General features: G+C 41.8%; 1 protein-coding gene across 3 annotated transcripts in view; it reads left to right on the top strand.

The window, feature by feature from the left end:
• NPAS2 (neuronal PAS domain protein 2) overlaps positions 1-20,757 on the top strand; it is a 105,606-nt gene that overhangs the window by 76,403 nt on the left and 8,446 nt on the right. For 2 of the 3 annotated variants that reach the window (XM_053936659.1, XM_053936662.1), the window contains exons 8-16: positions 2,982-3,100; positions 5,517-5,599; positions 6,511-6,617; positions 7,761-7,908; positions 8,500-8,581; positions 9,279-9,420; positions 10,144-10,250; positions 10,425-10,517; positions 16,364-16,510. In XM_053936659.1, the coding sequence (XP_053792634.1) occupies positions 2,982-3,100; positions 5,517-5,599; positions 6,511-6,617; positions 7,761-7,908; positions 8,500-8,581; positions 9,279-9,420; positions 10,144-10,250; positions 10,425-10,517; positions 16,364-16,510 (1,028 nt within the window). The remainder of the gene's footprint in view (positions 1-2,981; positions 3,101-5,516; positions 5,600-6,510; positions 6,618-7,760; positions 7,909-8,499; positions 8,582-9,278; positions 9,421-10,143; positions 10,251-10,424; positions 10,518-16,363; positions 16,511-20,757) is intronic. The other variant, XM_053936660.1, reaches the window with a different exon arrangement.

The following is a 20,757-nucleotide window of genomic DNA, read 5'->3' as shown; positions in this document are numbered from 1 at the left end:
GTTTATGGCCAGCCCAACATTTTCATTAGGCATCTTCTGACAAAAGCACTACAAGCCCTATATTTGACGTACAAATGTTAATATCACCATAACCTTAGGCTTGATCCTGTATTTTCTGTTCCACTATTTTTCTGTGGTGCTCTCAGAAAGCTCACTGCTGAACTTTGCTACCTCAAGATGTTGTGTTTCTTTTAAAGAGACTTGGGGAGTCATAAAGTATGATTTTTCAGAAGGCTTTTGTAAAAGGTTATACCAGGATTGTATTTTTTTTTAATTCCTCTAATGACCTCTTTTTTTAACTACACTTCAAAATTCATTAACCAAAAAAGGCTGAAATTCACTGACCAGCTGCAAAAGCAGAGCAAAGCAGGCTGTGCAGATAGAGCTGTGGAAAGAAAAGCTCCCAACAACCTAAGTCAGGCAGCAAAATAATTCAGAAGCAAATGTGAGTGGTTTTTTCCTTTCAGTTATTGAAGTTGTCATTTTCAGATGGAGATGTACTTGACAATGTAGTGGCTACCTGCCTGCATCATTGAGGGTTTTAATGCTCTGGACTTTGTCAAAGGCAGCTGAGTATGAGATGGCACAGTAGCTGTTCAAAGACAGGATAACATCCAGCCAGGCCAGCTGTGTCTCATCTCTTTGGGCTTATTCATTCACTGCTGCTTAAGTTCATCATTTCCAAATGTTGTGAGGAAATCCCAAATTACTGCCTAGCTATCCTACACAGTAATTATTACCCTCTTACTACTGCATTTACCTGTTGGAAATATAATCCTATTTTGTAAATGCCACATTCAAGGATGTATTCTGCTACCTTCTGGGAATATGTCTCAGGCTCGTGGCTGTTTACATCCAACAGCTGACATAAAAAAGCCATCTGCTCTCTTTGGTGTGACTCAGTCTCCACTTCCTTCTACAACTGGTGTCATTTGCAAGCCCATGGTTCACTAACTAGGTTAACTTATCATACCTGTATTTCAGAGGCTAAATGTGCATATCTTGTTTTCATATCTTAGAGCCCAGACTGCAAGAATTTGCTATTGAATTTGGCTATTACAGAGAGAAACAGCCCCGCTGACTTCAAATGTCACAACATAGTACATAGCAAGCTCGGAAGTAACTTCTCATAATGCCCATAATGCGGGTTTATAGCATTCCCATTAATTTTTAAATGCGACCAACTACAGAAATCAACAGGCTTGCACTAAATGCTAATATCAGAGATGGACCAATAACTCTTCACTTAGGCTACTCGTGTGTCCTGTAGAATTTAACTCTTCTTTTTTTCAGCTTTTTGTGTTAATAATCATATAGAAGCCCACATATATATACACATAACTCCAGGATCAGAATGGGAACATATATTCCTAGGGAGTCCCAAGAGCACGTGTGCTCTGCTGGTGAAAGGAGGAGATATTTGCCCATATTCTTTCTCTCTATATCCAGTCAGCCATGCCCTCCAGTCTCAGCTATGAGAGAGGACTTGATCTCTGTGTCTGTGCTGTCTTCTCAGATAAAGAACTTTTCTTTTCTTTTTTGGTGTAATATATACTGTGCACGCAATGGCCTAAACCACTTAATCACAGGTGTGAATTCCACTCAGCATACTTTCTTTTCTCTCTCATACCCTGTTATCCTTGTTATCAGTAATGCATCAATATTCTAAGGCTTTTAATAGGTTGAATTGGGTTCCAAAAGCACATGTGATCACTTGAGACTTCTTCCATCTCTGCAATTTGTGGTAGTGAATGAAATCCCAGTGCAGAAGCACCCCAGGATAAAAATGGCTAGTTATCTTCTCCCCATATAGATACAAAGCTCTTCAATTTCACAGTAATGCTTTGCCCTGAACAGAAGAGCCAAACTGTCTGAAACTTCATGAAGGTAGATATAGGGGCCTAATAGTAAGGAAAGAGAGTTTCATATTAGTTTTAATCCCTATTAGCATTAAATTACCTCATATTGGTGAACTCTGGCTGCTAGATAGGAACTTCTCTACCCCTATGGGAGAAAGTCGGCTAGGCAGGGCAAGAATCCAGCCCAGTTCCCACTTCAGCCTGGCACACTGTTTTCTTTCATAGCTGTGGGAGTGGGATTACCATCTCTAAACAGCTTGAACTTGGAGGAATAATTTGCATTATGTCATTCTAACATGGGACTGTGGGCTAGTTTTCAGCAACATATCCTTTTGGCAATGCATCTCTGGGCAGGAGGTGCTAGTGGGCTCTCAAAGCAGCTGAAGCCATGCAGTCATGAAAGACACAGGTAAAAAGCATATACAAAATGTGTAGCCACATCATATCCAGTTTTTCCCTTTGCTCAGTGTTGGGGGATACAGCAGGCCCTCTGTAGACTCGCCAGACCTGCCCATCTCTGGAGGCCAGTGCCATACATGGGGTCTCTTTTCTTCTTCTTCTTTAAAACAAGGAGAGCTTGAGCATACTGGGAACAGTTCTTTCGATGCAGAAGGGGAAGGCATTCTTCAGCAGCCAAGAATCACAAGCATCTTCCTGCTAGTTTGATGAAGCCTTGCTGGCTGTGGGCCCCGGTGTTTTGCCACTGATGACTTGACGAACTCTCTTCAGCTACCTCCTTTGCCAGCACTTCTTTTCACTGCATCATGGAAGTTACAGCACTAGGCATGCTGCAGCATGTATTTTTTTTTCTTGTGATTGGTGAAAAAGAGCAATTGGATGTGTGGGGTTTCTTTCCAGAAAACTGGTTTATGCTCTGTAATAAGGTTTGGCCTTACTTTTATCAGGATTAACCTGTAAAATTCATATTTGAAGTTAAGCTCTGATGCCTTTCTGCCTAACATGACTGACTTGGATTTAAATATATGCATATCAGCTTTAAAAGCTTTTAGAGCACTTCTCTGAATAAAAATAGTATTAGTACACTTGGAGTGTGCAAAATATTCAGGGAGAGCAAATCTTATATGACACATGACTCCAGGTCCCATTTTTTTCCCTTACTAGTGCCTAACTCCACTTGCAATGGCTTTGATGAGGCTGTCCCAAGGGCTTACAGAACATCCCCAGGCAAGCAGATCTGCTTTGTTGCAACTGTTCGTTTGGCAACACCTCAGTTTTTAAAGGTAAGTGCTCACCCTGAGTCCTGTGCATTTCAGAACTTCACGAAACACTTTCAAATGGGGTAACACAGAAGGTTCTTCGTTTTGCTAATTGAATGGATTACAGGTATGACATTTCATGCATAAAAATCTACTGAAGAGGATTATCAGTGCAAGCCAGGAGCTGTGGAAGCAGTGTCACTTCTGCCCCCATTGCACAGGATACAGAAACCCTCCTTGCAATAGGAATTGCAAAATCACTTTGAAGTTTGGGTCCTCATTGCTGCTTTCTGTTCCTGCGATGGGACAATGTACAAAGGTCTTAAGGGTCTTTTCCAGCCTAGCTAATTCTGTGATTCTGTGATTTTGTGATACAGATGACCACCAACACTTTCATTTGTGCTCCTCAGCATCTTTGGTGGACTACTGCTTGTTTCCCTTTTCACAAATCCTGGAAGTAAGATAGCTGCTTGTGGTTATAAGAATAGACAAACCAAACTTGTGCCTAACACTGCTGTTCCCTGATTAACTAATGTAAACTACTGCATAAGGTGTCCTGTGCCCAGAGTTTAAGAGGGTTTTTTTTATGTAATTGATGTGACCAGTATGAAATCACTGCTCCCTTGGCCTGGTTCCATTACTGCTCTGGAACTTGCAGGGCATTCTAGACTGATTCCTGACCTTGCAGGCAAGTCGAATCCCTTCCAGGTAAGTGAGGACACTTCCCATGAATCTTAACCACAATAATCATATTAGCAGAAGGGCTGGAGTTAAAGGTTCTCTGAGAACCCTAAAAGCAAATTCCTTGTCTTTGGGTAGCTAGCATCTCAAAATAAACAGGGAAACAAAATGGGCTACTCGTGGCAATGAGCTGCCCAGTGCGAGGGAGAAAGCACCTGCTGAACAGCCCTGAGAAGGTTTTAACTGCCACAAAGTCCTGAACACACATCTCTTCAGTTCACCTGGGTGACTCAACTAACTCCCACTCTTGACTTTCTACTATAAAATAAATGTAAAATTTTTATCTGACTAGCTAAGGTAGACAGAATCAGCAGTTTGGTTGCACACAGCGGTGTTTGCACCTTGAACTTTAGTGTATGATCTTGGCATCAGCATGGATTTTGGCCTAAACTGGAGAGAAGGGGAGAGAGGAATTTAAGTTGTTTATGATTTTAAGGTGTTTTGCCTCTGCACAGCTAGCGATTTCAAACAACTTTGTCAGCATTGATATGTATCAAAGAATTGCTTGATGACAGCACACCTCAGCTTGTTCTCTGGTCCCAACAGGGTTAAAACATCAGTGGTCTCCTCTGCCTGAGGGACAGCAGAGAGAGAAGCAGTAATGGAAATGATGGGAAGGTGTCACTGAGCTCACAGCACGCAGGGATGTGGCATCAGGGAGCAGGGGAATAGAAGCATTGGGGGCCAGTGTGCCAGCTGTCTTTACCTTGTGAGGATGGAGACCCTCCTGCAGGAGAGACGTGAAGGAACCCTGGATGCCACAAATCCAGAATGCTGATGCTGGGAAGTCCCAGGCCAGGAGCCTCCAGGCTGACTCTAGGCAGCTTGTGGAGCTGCAGTTGCCCCTGCAAAGCATCCAGTGGGAGAGGAGAGGTTGGCAGAGGAGAGCTTGGAGTGGACAGCGAGGTGACCATGGAGCATGCAGCCAGCCCCAGCCCATGCACAGGTGTGCACTGTGCTGCCATCCTTCCCTCTACATCCCACCTCCACACAGCAAGTGAGCACCACTGACTGCCTCCTGATCCTCATCTCTCTGGGGCAAGGCTGTCCTGCCTCACAAACAGCCCTGTGCCCTGCCTCGCATAACTCACTTATTAATCATCGTGCTTGTGAGCACTGAGGGGCTGCTGTGAATCTTAAGGGCCAGCTTGTTTGCTGTGGCAATGCAGTGCAAGGCAACATGGACCCCTTTTAGCCACTGGACAGGTCCCATGCAGGCTGGCTGCCTGAAAAAGCATTTACTCCTCTGCAGCTACTGAGGGAAAAGGAAAGTGTCCCCCTTTCTCAGAGAGCTTGGTGGGCAGACATCCAAAAGGACCAAGGGTGGTGGGTATCTTTAGTAACACAGAAGGAGTGAAGCAAGATGCGGCAAGCCCTGGTGGGATCAGGCACAGGCTGGATGCTGGGAAAGCCCACAGCCATCACACCCCAGGCACTGCTTCAAAGCCAAAAAAGTTTTGGCACCCTGAGGCACAGTCTCAGCTCTTAAGTATGTGTGCATTACAAGTTCTTCTCCCTATCTCCTATAAAAAATGTTGGCATTGATAAATACAATAGTTTGCTCTCTGGAATGGCCAGAAAATGGGTGAATCCTCTGTTTTCTCCTCTTATGCACCATGTATTTATAGCTAACAAAAGATAGATGAAGCAGAGGGGTGAAGCTCCAACTCTCAGTAAGTCAGTTTTCTCCACTGGACAGGAGATGTGCATTGTAGAAGAACCTTTAGAGGAATTCACATCAAGACACAGTCTGGAGTGGAAATTTTTATTCCTGGATCACAGGTTGGTGACATGAAATGCCCTGATGACTGTGTTTGGTGCTTCTCTACTACTATTTCACAAGTACAGTTCTCTCAAGTAGTATTCCATTTCACATCTGAATCTCATGAACAGGAGGGCTGCCAATGAAATTCCTACAAAAGCTGATGTTTACTATTTTACATTTACTTTTGCTTTTATTTTTAATGGGCTTTTAAAACAAAAGGACTCTGTTTCTTCAGCTGAATTTGTGATTAGCCTGTTCTTCCTTCCTTTAAAATTATCAACAGACCAAAGTCTGTCACATGGCAAAATGAGCTAATTATTATACAGCTGCAGAAATCCTTCCTTCCAAATCCAGTCATTGATTGCGTGTGTGCAATTCCCACTGAGTTATGGAGGGAAAGTCTATGCTGGCCTGAGGCATCTGTGCTGGCAAAGGTACAAAGCAAGTGCCTCAGCATGCCACAGATGAGCTCTCCAGGCATCCAGAGGAAAGCAGCACAGATGATTTCCTCTCTTATCCCCCCAGTCCCAGCAGATGATGGCTTCTAAACACCTCCCCACGCATTTTCCCCTGTATAAGGGCTGCAGGAGCCATCGCACAGCCCCTGACCAAGCAGCAGCCAAGGAACGACTCCCTCACAGCAGATTCCTGTGTAAAGGTCCCTAAGAGGCTGGACTACTTTCCACAATCACATTTTTCCTGAAGAAGGGGTGTTGTCATAGTCTTGTCCTGGTGGGATGGTGCCTGGTGGTATTGCTGTGCCCAGCTGGGTATCCCAGGCTCAAGGTGGGGGAAAGTGAGGATCCAGCCTCCTAAGGTGAACTCTACACTGATAAGTCAAAGTAGATCTGGGCTGTTTGCATCTCTGCATCAACATGCAGAACTGCTTGTTCTGTGTTTTATGGACTCATGTTGTGCCCAACTGCAGAGCACCGCCGATTATTGGATACTTGCCTTTTGAAGTGCTGGGTACTTCTGGCTACGACTATTACCACATAGATGACCTAGAGCTGCTAGCAAGGTGCCATGAACACTGTAAGTATCACATGACCCAGGTTCCTGGGAAGTCACTGGACACTGGGACACCTCTTTTCAGTGAAAAGTTGTTTGGAAGTGGAGGTTTGACTCTTGCCTCAGTCTGTATATCTTACAGAGCTGTAGCAGACTGTGGGCACTGCAGCTGATTGGCATCTGGGACAGACTTACCAAGCTCTGAAAAATACAATTTTCCCTTCTATATCTCCAAAAGTAGCCAGTGAGACTCACTGAATGGATAAAATATGCAAGATTTGACCCCTGTTCTATTAGTAAAGAATATGCAGGAATAGTTCAAGCAATTCTTGTGGATTATTTCCCCTAATGTTCACTGTGTATTTGGGATTAGCTGTGATAATTTGAATACAGTCTATTAGGATTTAATTGAAAAACTCTTTCACTAAGTAAAGAAAATAAGGCAGTGCTTTTCAAATATTTGGTTACAGAACTGGCTGTAACATCTCAGATTACCACCTGACAGTATCCTGTGAACATTAGGTTTTATATGTTGACATTGAAATGTAGAAAGGCTAAATATGTGGATATTTGGGAACCCTTTGAAATCACTGGGGGGGAAAAGCAGAGATTAATTTGGTTGGTGAATCTTCAAACCTTCAGTACACCCTGGTTTACTGTAGTTTGAATTCTTGTCAGTCTGGGAATTTTCTTTCAAATTATTTTTGTCTTTGCACAGTGTTATCTCCTATGCTTACTTCACTCTAATTCCATCTGCACACAATACTCATCTTTTCAAATATTTTTATCCTGTACTTTTCTGCTCTAGAACTTAAGATGATCACTCTTAGAAAATAATCCCAGGTGTATAATTAAGCAGTATGTGATCAGCACATAAAGCAGGATAAGATCTATGTTTAAATTGTAGCGGACATTAATTCATTAGTGTCCAAACTTAAGGTTAATTGTACTGTGTAGGAATGTACCATCCAAAGTGTCAAAAGAAGATACCTACTAATCATTATGATTTTTGTTCTGTCAGAAAGCTGAGAGGAGCACTTACTCAAAATTGGTGCTTATACTCCTGTCTACCTATGACAGATATTTTTGTCACTTTTTTTTTTCACATTTCATGTCATTTTCACATGGGAAATCGTGCTATAAGCTGTGTGTATTTTCTGCTGGCAGTGATGCAGTTCGGCAAGGGGAAGTCATGCTGCTATCGGTTTCTGACCAAAGGACAGCAGTGGATCTGGCTCCAGACCCATTACTACATCACCTACCACCAGTGGAACTCCAAGCCAGAGTTCATTGTGTGCACACACATGGTGGTAAGGTATGGAAAATCCTATCAGCCGGCCGGGACATAAAGGACAGTGAGATAGGAGCATCCTCATATCTGCCACCATTTTCTTTTAAAAATATAACATCATTTACATAACAAAAAAATTTAGCCTGAACTTTCTGAAGGAAAAATACAGAAAATTTATCAGACTGAACCTTAGTTTATATTAAGCTTAATTTTTTTTTTTAGTTTAGGGGCAGATGAACAATGGCATTTTTCCATTTTGTGCAAAATTAGAGAATAGACAGATCCCTAAATATTCACTTTCTCTAATCCTTACGTTGGTTTTTAAGAGATGTGTAGAAGCTTTCCAGTGAAGTCATGAAGTCATTATAGGATGTGAACTTGACCTTTTTATATAGTTCTTTAATATTATCTTGACTTCAAGAAGATAGGAACAGAGCAAAACCTGAAAATTAAAACACTCTCAAATGTTATTCAGTAGCATTTGACTTAAGTCACTTTTCAGCTGTTCATTTAAGCTGTAAAATGTACAGTAATTTGTTCCTCCACTCTTTTAAAGCACATTTTAAGAAATACAGCAGTTCGATGTTGATACATAGAATTATGTTTTCCATTCAGTTATGCAGATGTTCGGGTGGAGAGGAGACAGGAGATGGGCTTGGAAGAAGTGTCCTCAGAGGTGGTGTCCTCAGCACTAAAGGTACAATAAGAAAAGCTTTTTTCATTAATTTATGTAGTAATCACAACTTGTTCTATGTTAACATCACCGAAGACTACAGCATTGTCTTTCTCCAGTGTTGGTGGATTATCTCAACTTCATTGCTCACTTGACTTATTTTAACATGAATCAGGTGAGTTTATGAAAGGATAAACCTGGAGATCAGTAACAGCCACAAATTAAGTGGAACATGGGCAGGGGCAGGGGCAGTGTGAGATATCTCACATTTCCTTGGCAAGGTACTACACTTTAAAGATTCATTTGGACAAGTTCTGTCAGTCAGCCCTCTTGGCTATATCTCAGTAATCTCTTGAGGAAAGACAGCAAAGCTCATCCTCAGTGCATGGCCTTGTGTCTCACAGAGGTTGCAGTTGCTGTCACATCCAAGTGAACACAAAAGAAAGATTCAGAAAAACATCTGAAGGCACAAAGTGACTATGGCAGTAGCTTGCTATTTATTTCTAGCTCAGTGATAGTTGTTTGTAAAATGTGTTAATTTGATACTGTTTGGAAGGGGCATTGACACCTTTGTCCAGGTCTTCTGCTGGCCTACCTGAGATTAGTTCTGCTCAAGTCATCTTAGGTCTGCCAAAGAACTAGTGTGCAACGGCTACTAAATTTTAAAATGCTTTACCTCTGACAGATGCAATAGGTGTTCTCCTTTTCTGGTTTGTTTTAGGAGAGTGGCACCAGCTTGGATCCTGAACAGCACTTTAATGCACTTGATATTGGTGCCTCAATCCTCAGCGCTAGTCGGACACCCTCAGTATCATCCAGGAGCTCGCCAAAATCTTCCCACACACCCAAGTCAGACCCAGCATGTGAGTGGCATTCCTGAGTTATGGAATTATTTTTAATTTAGCCAAGCTAAAAAATGTGTGCTTATATATCATAGCTGCTAATTTAACAGTAAATTATGAGGTATTGATGATATGCACTGACAAAGAAGTGCAAAAGCTGAAATGGTAATGTACAGGAGGGAAGTTTGTAGCACAACCACCTAAATGCTGGAAGATGAGCAGTGGGATTAGATGTGAAATGTGCTGTTTCAATCTGTTACAAAAATGAGGATTTTGTCTTTAAGATTTGAGGGCACCAGCATGAGCAATATGAGACTTCTCTAGACTTACATGAGTAGTAGCAGCCTGTAGGTGACTCTCCTCTGGACAAGATTTAGGATGCTCCAGTGTTGACTTGGGTATATTCTTTCTGCGTCCTGGTCTGGAAGAAAAGCCAACGAGCTAAACTAAATTTACAGTTATTCAGCCCATATAAAGGGAGTTCCAGCTGGTTTAGAACAGTTTGTGGGTCCTTTTGCACTGCTCATTGGAGCACAGAATCATAATCTGTCTCATTTACTTTTATCTTTGCCCAGACCCTCCTTATCAGTTTCATTCTATTGCCATTGAAGTCAACAAGAACAGCCCTGACTCCCATTAGAATGCAGCTAGGCCATTACAATTTCTACCCAGGTCTTGTTGCATTACCCACTTCAAACAGGGTTGATTTCCAGCATGTAAAATCTACCGGTACTTTTCTTGCAGCTACACCAACAAAGCTGATTACGGAGTCTAACACTCCCTTGCCAAGAACACTGAGCACACAGCAGGATTTATCCGTGCACAGACTCAGCCAGCCTACTGCTCTTCAGGTAACTTCACAAGGAATCATGGAAATAGGCAGAGGGTGTAACAGCATGTGCCACATACACAGCTTAGCAATTATAAAAAAAAACTTACACAGAAGCCACGGCATTAGAAGAAACCTAAAATTTAAAGGAGCCAAACTACAAATAAAGTTTTGGTTTGTTTTGTTTTTAACCCAGGTTTCTTTGCCTTCTCAGCTTCCATGTGAGCTTCTCCCACAGCAGTTGCTGCCTCAAGCAACTCTGCAAAATCAGCCTGCACCTCTGGCACAGGTTAGTTGGGGATTTGGAAGTGGAATAGGTCACTTGCTTATCTCCTAATACTTCCACATTTTGGGGCTTTTAAGTTACTTCTCTAGTAACTAAAATCCCCAAATCCAAACTCTCAGACACTTAAAATATTGTGGCAAAGTAATCTGAATTGTACACTTGTATGTTTAAACATATAACTGCATGCAGGTGTTCAGAAGCCCAGGTGCATGTAGGTTCAGGTGTGCACACATCGGTTTCACGAGAAGACAAAAAACAGATCAAAAAAGACTTTTCAACTTTGCTTTTACAGAACCAGGTCCCTTCAAGATCAAATTCACAATGAGAATTAAAACCAAAAACTAAGAGAGACACCCAGTCCTGCTAAAAACACCTGTTTGGCTGTGCTGATGCAGAACTAACCAGCAGTAAAGGACATGCAGATTCAACAACACCCATTTTGTCATGTGCCATTTGTCACATTTTGAATGTGCCAGTAATGGGGAGGATGCCACTGAAGACAAATTTCAGATTCCTCCAATCTATTAACCCATATCTCAGCAGTGCATGATGGCCCAAAACGTCACCTCAGGGGTACATTTGCAGTGGATTTTGAAGAAGCAGATTTGAGTACCATGTGCCCAGCACATTGTTTTTCTCCTGTGGTCCTGCTGTGATGATACACCCCATCATCCTCTGATTTTAGGAATGACAGAGTATTGCTGGACCTAGACTGCTTCTACCATTGATATCATATACTCACTCACAAGACCCAGGAGTTTAATTCTGTAGCACATAAAGCATATAACGTCCTGAGGATCCTGGCTTTAAAATAACAAATTCTCATTTATCTTCCATGTTTAATATTCTCTTCATGACTCCACGCTAGCATGCAGCGAATAAACAGCATATCAATTATCTGCTCTGAGCATTCATTTTCTTTTACAGATACTTCTCTCCGTTATTCATTAATGCATTTTCAAACATCAATTAGTTTATGTATTATAAGTCTCCGTGTGTTCTGTTTGACTTTTTTCTACCTCCCTTTCTTCTCCATCAAAGCTCTTTGTGAAGAGAAGCTTTCCAGTTGTTTACCAAGAGCACTGCTGCCTTGTCCCTTTCTAGTAAAAGGCTCTTACTGGCACACCAGCTCTGTTTTTTTTCTGACAAATTAGAGTGCCATCCAGTCACTGATTAAGCCTCTTTGGGCCACCTAAATCTTGGTGAAAGGAAGAGGGCTGACTCGAGTCTGTCTACACAGGCAGCCCTCTGGCAGCAGTCACCGCAGTGCTCCTGGCGAAGCTCAGGATGAAGCTTGACACGGACCAGAACATTGCAGCTCAGGCTGCTGATGTTCACACTCCATAGCAAAACTCCTGTAGAGAGTACCAAGTCTCCAGACACTTGTGTGATTTTCATAAACTGTTATGACTATTACGATACTACACACTTTAAAATAATTAACGTCAGACTACAGCAACATAATTAATTATTCAAAAGACAAAGGTGCCTGCAGCACTAGGTGAGTGAGGGACAAAACCAGGTACATGTGCATCCCACCAGGCACACTTCCTTGGCTTCCTAGCTGACCATTTCCCAGCAGTTAAGTGGCAAAACACAAGCCCATTGCTTGTAGAAATAGTGTGGGGAGGTGCCCCGCTGCCAGCTTGCAAGGAGGAGCTGCACAGGTTTCTCCCTGCTGCCTTTCTGCCACTTGTCCTTAGCTGAAGGTGATGGTGGCGGGAGCTGGAAGGCCCTGGGTATCTTTGTGGCTAACATTTGGCAATGGGGTGGCAGCAGCAGGGAAAACATTATAAGTGGCCACAACTGTGTCTGCAGTGAGCAGCTAGCTGCTGCCTCGGGCACCATCTGCCTGGACTTTGAGTAGTTTTATTTCCAGTGAAGGCTGTGATGGTTTTGTCTCCACCGAAATGCAATTTTAGCTTATGCCTTGCTTGTGTGAATGAACAGACAGCACAGTGTCACCCTAGATGTCACCTGAATGTAAATGGTTTACTTTAAACCAAGTGCTCCCAATTAGAATATTTGTTTGTTTGCCTTCCTCATTGTCATAAATTAAAATCCCCTGCAACACAGCGGATGTTGATGGCTGAATAATAATTAACACTAATAATTCGTTTGGGATTGAGCAGGTGTTATTCAGATGACAGGAAGAAAGAACAAGTCATTCGGTGAGCTGCAAAACTAATGAAATCCAGTTTCCCAGGGGCTGTGCCTTGCAGGGCTGGTGCATGGAGCCAGCCTTTCCCACAGGAGGAAGGGATGAGTGGATCCTTCTCTCCTTTGCTCAGCTAAAGCTTTCATGAAGTTACAGCAATCTGGTATTTTTTACACTCTCACAACTCTGTTGAATGTCTCCAGCAAGAAACATGGCTCATCTCTTGAGCCAGAAGGATTGACAGAAAGTTGTAAGGTAGGCAGAAAAGAAAGTTTTAATGGAAACTGAGCTACAAAACAAATAGGGTCTCTTTTTTTTTTTACCCAGCTACCTATTCTCATGACATTTGTAGGAACAGATTGTCTTGGGACATTCATCTTTTTGTTCATCACATTAGAAATGAGGAACTATCCTGACAGACATAGGGGCCATAGGTCCCCGCCCCTTGCTGCAGCCTCCCAGCACCTACCCTGGCACCCTGGGTTAGCACTCAGTGGAGAAAAACACCTCTCCTTGGGCATGGTGGGGGAGAGGAATCACAGCATGGAAGTGCCAGTCCCTCTCCCTGGGCTGTAGAGCCTCCCTGGACTGTCACCAGCACTAGTGCATCAAGCCACCCCCCCACCAGAACATCTGCTGACATGATACCAAATGCATCACTTTATTTTACTTTTTTTTTTTTAAGAAACCAGACTAAAATTACAGCTGTGGGTTTTGCTTGTTTGATTTGGGTTTTTTTTTTTTTGCCTGCATTAACAAACCTTGATTAAACTGGTGCAACTACAGAGATCTCACAGGTTTAGTCTGCCATGTTTGACTGTATCTAGGAAGATGACGCTTTTCTGTGTATTACATGCACTTATCTAAGAATTCTGTGGACATTTGTAAATACCTAAGTGAGATGAAGAGCAAGTTTATCTGATGCCAATGGCAGAGTTAAACCTGGGCAGTATTTTCCGTGCAATGTTTTGAGTTAAGCTCTTTTAATTTATTATACAATTAGAGATTTCTCCCTTAATTAGTAGACCAGTTAATGATCTTGAGATAAATACTCTCTGGAGCAGGTCAATTGCTGTTAGTGTCTCATTGTACAAAAACAGTAGAAGCTCTGTAAGCACAGGGGTCATGGTTAGAGTTATCAACAATTTGGGGGATAGAGTGGGAAAAGGAAAAAAGCGAAAGAGAAAGTTCCTTGTCTTCATCCTTAATAACTTTCACTGCAGTGTACCAGCTAATTGTTGATGTTAAGTATATTAATAAAAAAAGCATGTGAAAAAGAGAACAAAAAGACAACAAAGATGAATATGGTAAATATAAGAACCTGCACAAAAAAAATAAGGAATAACAACTTAAAATCAACAGCAATATATTCTTGTATGCAACTTTACAAAGCAAATTCAAATTTAAAACTAAGGCCTGAAAATGGATTTTGTTTCTTTTTGAAGTATCAAGTGATTGTGAAATTGCCTGGTTTAAAATTCCTTACATTGATCAATTGAAGAAAATCAGGTTCTTTTTTCAAAGCGTCATCAAGGAATTTGCATGTTAATCAAAAGTCTGCCATCACCAAGCCGAGCAGTTAAATTAAGCTCTTTGCTAAAACTGTTTTTAATTCCTTTTCTAATAAGGATCCTTTTAAAAACTTAAAAGCAGTCCTCGCTAAAAGAGTTCATATAGAGATAATTAGATTACGAGACTTGTCTTTTTAAAAGATCCTTCTGTACAGACCAGGTTAAAGCAGGAATTAGCTGCATCTCATCTATGATCTGTTGCTCACAGCATCATTCCACTCCTAAAATCAGGATACCTGGGACTCTTCAGAACCAAAAGGCTGGGCTAGAACAAGCAGCCCTAGATTCCCCTTTGAGTCACTTGTTCTTATTCCCAAACATCTTAGGTCTGTGCTCAGCCATTCCTCAGGTTAATTCTTTATACATGGACAAGAAAGAAAGAAGGAAACCCTGCTCTGGCTTTTCTTCTGTAACACCAATTCCAAGTAACACAAACTTAAATCTTTTGGAGGTTTGACACCATCTTCGTGCTCTGGGAGAGGAGTGGGTTGCAGATGATGGCACTGCTGTTTGCAGGCACAAGGACCATGAGTCACAGCATGGCCGAGGGCTCACATCCCCTCCTTGGGCAGGCAGTGCAAGCTGCAGGTGCTCACAGATGCCTCTGGCAGCAAAGTGGGCTCTACGGGCTTCTGTCACCAGCAACTGCAGGTGCCACCTTAGCAGCCCTCCCTGCCCCTAAGCAGGGTTGGCTGTGAGACTGACCACTTGGCCACCACTCTGTGCAGTGATCTCCCAGGCTGTGTGGGAAAGCCACCCTCTGCCTGATAAATGGAAATAAACCTTCTGAAATTCTCACTCTTTCTCTGCCAAAGGCCATTTAGCTGGAGATGTCAGCTTTGCTAGAGGGAATGTACGTTCATGTACTTAACTGGTTTAAGGTGAACTAGTTAGCTAATACAAATCTGTTCTGTCACATTTAGCTTTCTCTAAGTAGCCAAAAATTACGTCTAAGGAAGAGTACAGTGCTGCTACCATCAGAGCACTCCTTAATTCCTGTCTTGTTATCTTTTTTTTCCTACTAAAAAGGCAGAAACAAAAGCCAGTGCACCATGGAGGAGGAAGGTTCCATCAGCAAGCATCAGCTCACCCACTAGCACAGAGCCACTGGAACAGATACAGGGACAGGGCAGCATTTTCAAGTCACAGCAATTTTTTTTTTTCTCTGTACACTCACAGCCCTGTATGTTTTCAAGAAGATCTTGGATGCCTTGATTACATAAAAACTTTAAAAGATTTTTTGAAGGGTTTTGTTCTTTTTTTCAAAGACTGTTTTTTTACTTTTAGAATATGAGCTTATCAAAAGCAATTATTCCAAAGCCTATTAAAGTAATAATTAACTTTGGTGAACTTTGAATCATACCTGAAAGCACCAAATACTAGGGATTATTGCTATTAGTCCTCTCCACAGCTCTTGAATTATTTCCATTTGTGCCAGTATTTCTGCTATTGGAGGTTGCACCTGCTTCTTGACCTTGATTAATGATATCCATTTTTTACTATTATTTAGAACAGCCTTTCTTCCACTGAGTTGAGCTATTCATTTTATATCACATATAAAAATAACTTAATGAGTATTTCTTGTCATTTAAGTACAAATCAGCTGTACAAATCTAGAAAATGTTTATTGTGGTCTATTGTGTGATGCCTTAGTAAGTCATCAGCAGAACAAAGCATTGCAGAACTGCTATTTCTGTTCTGAAAAAGGAAAGCATTAGTAAAACACATCTGGATTATACTGTTATGACACAGTAAGGGCTTCAAACTACAAGCTAATGAAAATAATGCGCTCATTTGCCATCCAGTTAAGATGCTGTTGATATTTTAAAGTAGCGTACTCCCAAAACCAGTCCTTACAACAGTACATGTTCAATTGCAAGCAGAACATTCTAGCTGAGGAAATTTAATATACGTGCATAACCCTGAAAATAGATAAGATCTGTCTCTGTCATATACTAATTAATATACTACATGTTAGTATATTAAAAAGACATTTTTATTTTTAGCTGTGCCTTACAATCAAGAGACCAGTAACTCCATACAGAACTATGTTCTGCTGAGGCCTGTTTATATTATAATGACTGATTCCCCCCCCCCCTTTTTCTATGTCCTCCCCCCAGTTCTCAGCACAATTCAGCATGTTCCAGACCATCAAGGACCAGCTAGAGCAGCGGACACGGATCCTTCAGGCCAACATCCGGTGGCAGCAGGAGGAGCTCCAGAAGATACAGGAGCAGCTCTGCCTGGTCCAAGACTCCAGCGTACAGGTGAGTTACTACTGGAAGGGGTAGAGTCAAGCATCCTCTCTCATGTGACTGTTGATAGGCTTGGCAAATTAAAATTGTTCCAGAGTCCAGGATATCTGGACAAGTGGAAACTAGCTCATCTGAATTTTAGAAGGATGTTGCCCTCTAAAAAGCCTCTTGAGTAACCTATGTCAAGAAAGATTTAAGAGCTCTCTGGAAGAAGAGAAGGAAGGAATACCTCAGCCTTTGGAGGAGGAGAATAATTAGGATCATTTACAATAGCATTTTATTACTTTATCTACCAAGTCTTCAGACTGAGCAGCTGTAGTAGAGAGAATGCTGAAGTTCAGACTTCCTTGTCACATTAAAACCCCCAAAATTCTGCTGATGTTCATTTGTTCACACCTTGGAGGTATCTGAATTTGTTCTTCACCAGACAGGCTTAAGCCTTTAGGGTGAAGCTGACTGAGCCTGCTCTGCTCCTGCCTTTGACACCTCCTGCACAGAGGTAGAATTCTCTAGTACAGTATGTGCTTTGTACCCCTTATGTCTACCAAACCTCAGAAATAATAGCAGGTGCAGTTTAGTAAATCACAGGTTTCCTTTAACAACAAATGGACAAATCATCCAGTTTTGTGAAAGTTTTCTGAATGTGGGGTGATTACTGCTCCGTTCCTCATAATTTAATTATAAATGCCAGGTTAAATGATCCTTGCTAGTAATGTGGCACTGGGGACTTAGTGAGTATTATACTAACAAGATTATTTTAGAAGCAAGCTTTGTCAAGGAAACTAACATCTCAAGAGTATTTTACAAACAGGATGGCACCTACTGAAGTCAGTGGGAATTTTGCTTGCAACTTCCACACAGAATAGACTCTCACCCATCATGAGCATCTGTGAAATGCAGTTTCACACATTAACAAATTGGGATTGTATGTTTAGGTAATTAAGGGATCAGCAAAGCCAAATTAGAAACTTTGCCACTTAAGTTGCTGCATGTGCACTGCTGTAAGACAACACAGCAGCTGTAAGTTCCAAACCCAGAACTCCCTGTTCCTGGTGCCATACAATCACCTAGGGGGACAGATTTAACTTCAGTGTGTTTCTTCTATTGGTTCTCCACTGACTTTGATTAATGGGAAGAGAAAGTCTCTCTGCAATTAACAGGTGTTGAGTTCAGAATCATGTCATATGTCTGAAAGCTATTATTGTTATTATGAATATCAAGAGACATGATATTCTCACTTCCTCTCTTTTTAATTGGGTGACAACCATTACTCTCTCCCGGTGACATCTTCAATAATCATACACCCTCTTTTTTTTTTCATCATTCAGGCAAAAATAGAATTTCAGAGCACATTCTTATATGCAAGAAACAGATTTTATTTTTAGAAAGCTGTCTCCTATATGCATTAGGATGCATTTAACAGCACAAAGACGTGGGACAGATTCTCAAATCCATTCAGAAGGAGCTCAGCCAGAGGCCCAGAGGGTAAATAAACAGTGGGTTGTTCTGTATTGCCTCCCCCTTACCAGTTTGTAGCTCTGAGTTAAACCATCTGGGTGATGCCCTCTCCCATGAAGACTGCACCAGGTTGGACCAAGTATATTCAGACCATTACAAGTTCTCTTGTGTCAGTACGTACCAATTCCCAGCTTACTGCAGATGCAGTACTGAGAGGCAGGGGGAACGGAAAAAGCTTGGAAATTCAGGGGGCTGCATATTTGCCTTAAATGGCAATGGCAATGGCAATGGCTGGATGGGGATCATCCAGCAATGCTGGATGGAGAATACATCCTCTGTATTTTGTGTGCTTTTTGCTCTCCTCAGAGCAATCAAACAAGGTGATGAGATGCAAGTGGTCACACTGACTCCTGGCCAGAGCCTTTTTCTTCTCCCACTTCCTCTAGGTAAAAAACTAAAAAACACTCAAAGAAATTACTGTGCTGTTGCAGGGATAGATTGAGATAAGGAATAATTTTTGTCTTACTTGGCTAGGGGCAATTTGAAAGAAAGCTGCACACTTTTGCATGCAGCTCTTTTGTGACTCACAAGCAGCAAGGAGTAAACTGTTAAATCAGAAATTTAACCACGTGCTTTGCTGCACAGATTTCATCATTCAGGGAGCTGGATGTCTGCAGATATTGATCTGTGTCTACTATCAAAGCTAAAATGCATAGTAACAAACTGGCTACTATCAGGCACATTTCTGGTGTCTTTAATACACTGCATAATAGAGCTGTAAGCGTGAGGGAGTGATGTAGGCTGTCTGAAAAGGGGGAAGGGTTCCCCCTTTTTCCCTTATTAGCTGCTTTTCCCTTATTCGCTGATTTATTAGCATATCATCCCTACTGGTTCACTCTCTTCCACATAGAAGTGTACAGGTAGCTCCATGGAGAATTAAGCTTGATTTCCATTTCCTTCAGAGATCTTCAAAACTGAGTACGGCAGTCCACCAAGAAATGCTTTCCCAGACAGATAGATGTTGAGCACAGTAGTCTGCATTAGAAACTGTTTGCAGGAGCCTTGTGCAGAGAAAGATGAAACTATCAGGAGGGTTGAAGGCCCTGAATAATAGTGTTCAAAACCCCATTAGATCTCTGTTACTGCTTTCCCTGACAACGAAGGACAAGAGCAGAAAGAGTAACCTCAGAAGTCTGAAGGATGCTGTGTCTGCTCCAGTTTGAACAGTCTAGCTAATGATTCACAGATGCAGAGGAAGGCAGAAAGGCTGAGCCTGACCAGCTTGCAAGAAGTACTATCAAGACCATCCATAGCCACCCATCATTTGCAAAGCAGGCTCTCTTCAAAGTCACGAATCTCAGCTTCCCAGTGCTGTGTTTCTCATCTTTATATATTTTACATAAAGAAAGAGTCTTGAGGCCTGTAATGATGAGCCCAAAAGCTATAATCCCCTGATTATCCAAAGGACAGGCAGAGTCAAAAAGATGTTTTCCTCGGGATGCCTTGTCAGCGTGGTTCAGCCATTAGCTGTAGGGCCCTTCTATCTTGGAATGAGGGGGCAGCAGTGTCAGAGGGTCCCTCCTCTCCCTTGCTGCTTTGCTGTGTATGTTAACAATCTGGCCAATTAAAAAATGTTTGTAAGATGCTTCACTGACCTTGCAGTCCACAAAATCACCAACGAGACTTGTCATTAGCAGCAATACAGTTAGGAGGCTGCTAATTTATCTACTATGGGAAACATTTTATTTTTTATGAAAAGGTTTTTCATGTTATTTAAAGCTGTTGTATTTCACTGTTTTGGGGGAATTTAGACAAGACTATCACAAAAAAGGCACATTATGAAAAACCACCATTAAGTTTTGTACAAATTAAGCTTTTAGGTTTAACTAACAGGTGGAAATGCCACGCTTCAATCCTCTGTCAGGTTAACTCTTGTTTTGATAAGGCATCTTGAGTTTTCAGTTCTGCAGGGACACGGCCACCACTGCTTCCTGTTCTAAGCTTGTTTCTTCCAGGTCATTTATGTCCAGAGGGTAACAATGCTGCTTTGGCCATTATAATAGCAACAGAGGGTCCCCAGGTATGAAACACTCAGAGCCCTCTCAGAGTACGAACATATGAACAAATTAAATTGGCCTACTGGGATAAACTTGGTTCTAAATTTATGGTGTGTTAGCTGCCAACCATTAACTTTGCACATTCCTACCCAGTGGCACACTCTGGTAATTGCAAAGTAGGTTACTCTGCTTTCTTTGGAGGATAAACTCCTTCATCTGGAAGTGAGGTAAGCACACAGGGAGGTCCCTGCTAAATAAGTAGTCTGCTGCAAGTTCACACTCCACCTGACATTCACCTTGATAGATGTTGAATTTGCATTGGGTGAACTGAGTGTTTCTTCGGTGCTATGTGCCACATACAAGGAGGACACTAAGCTAATCCTCCTAAAGGTCTTAAATTGGAGTGATCTCTCTAGTACCAGTGGGCTCACACTCCCTCCCCATCACTTTTTTCACATGCACCACTTGCTTTGCCTGTTCTGAATTTTATATCAAATTTTATATTAGTGGCAACCCATCCCAGTGCTAGGGCTAATCAAGTGAGTTCATATGTCCAAAACTTAGCTTCTATGTACAGAAAATAAACAAGAAAATGAATTTTCATTATATTTGTCTTTGATTTATTCATAATAAGACCTATTTACTTGGCAGAAGTTGCAAGACCATCTGTCTTTCTGATATGTAATGGCTCCAAACTCAGTAAGCAGTGTTTTTAAAAGAAAATACTCAGAGCTAGTTTCAGAC

The sequence above is a fragment of the Vidua chalybeata genome, chromosome 2 (assembly GCF_026979565.1).
Source record: "Vidua chalybeata isolate OUT-0048 chromosome 2, bVidCha1 merged haplotype, whole genome shotgun sequence".
Lineage (NCBI taxonomy): Eukaryota > Metazoa > Chordata > Aves > Passeriformes > Viduidae > Vidua > Vidua chalybeata.
Note: the sequence above shows the minus strand (reverse complement) of the source record. Positions and strands in the feature narration are given on the sequence as shown.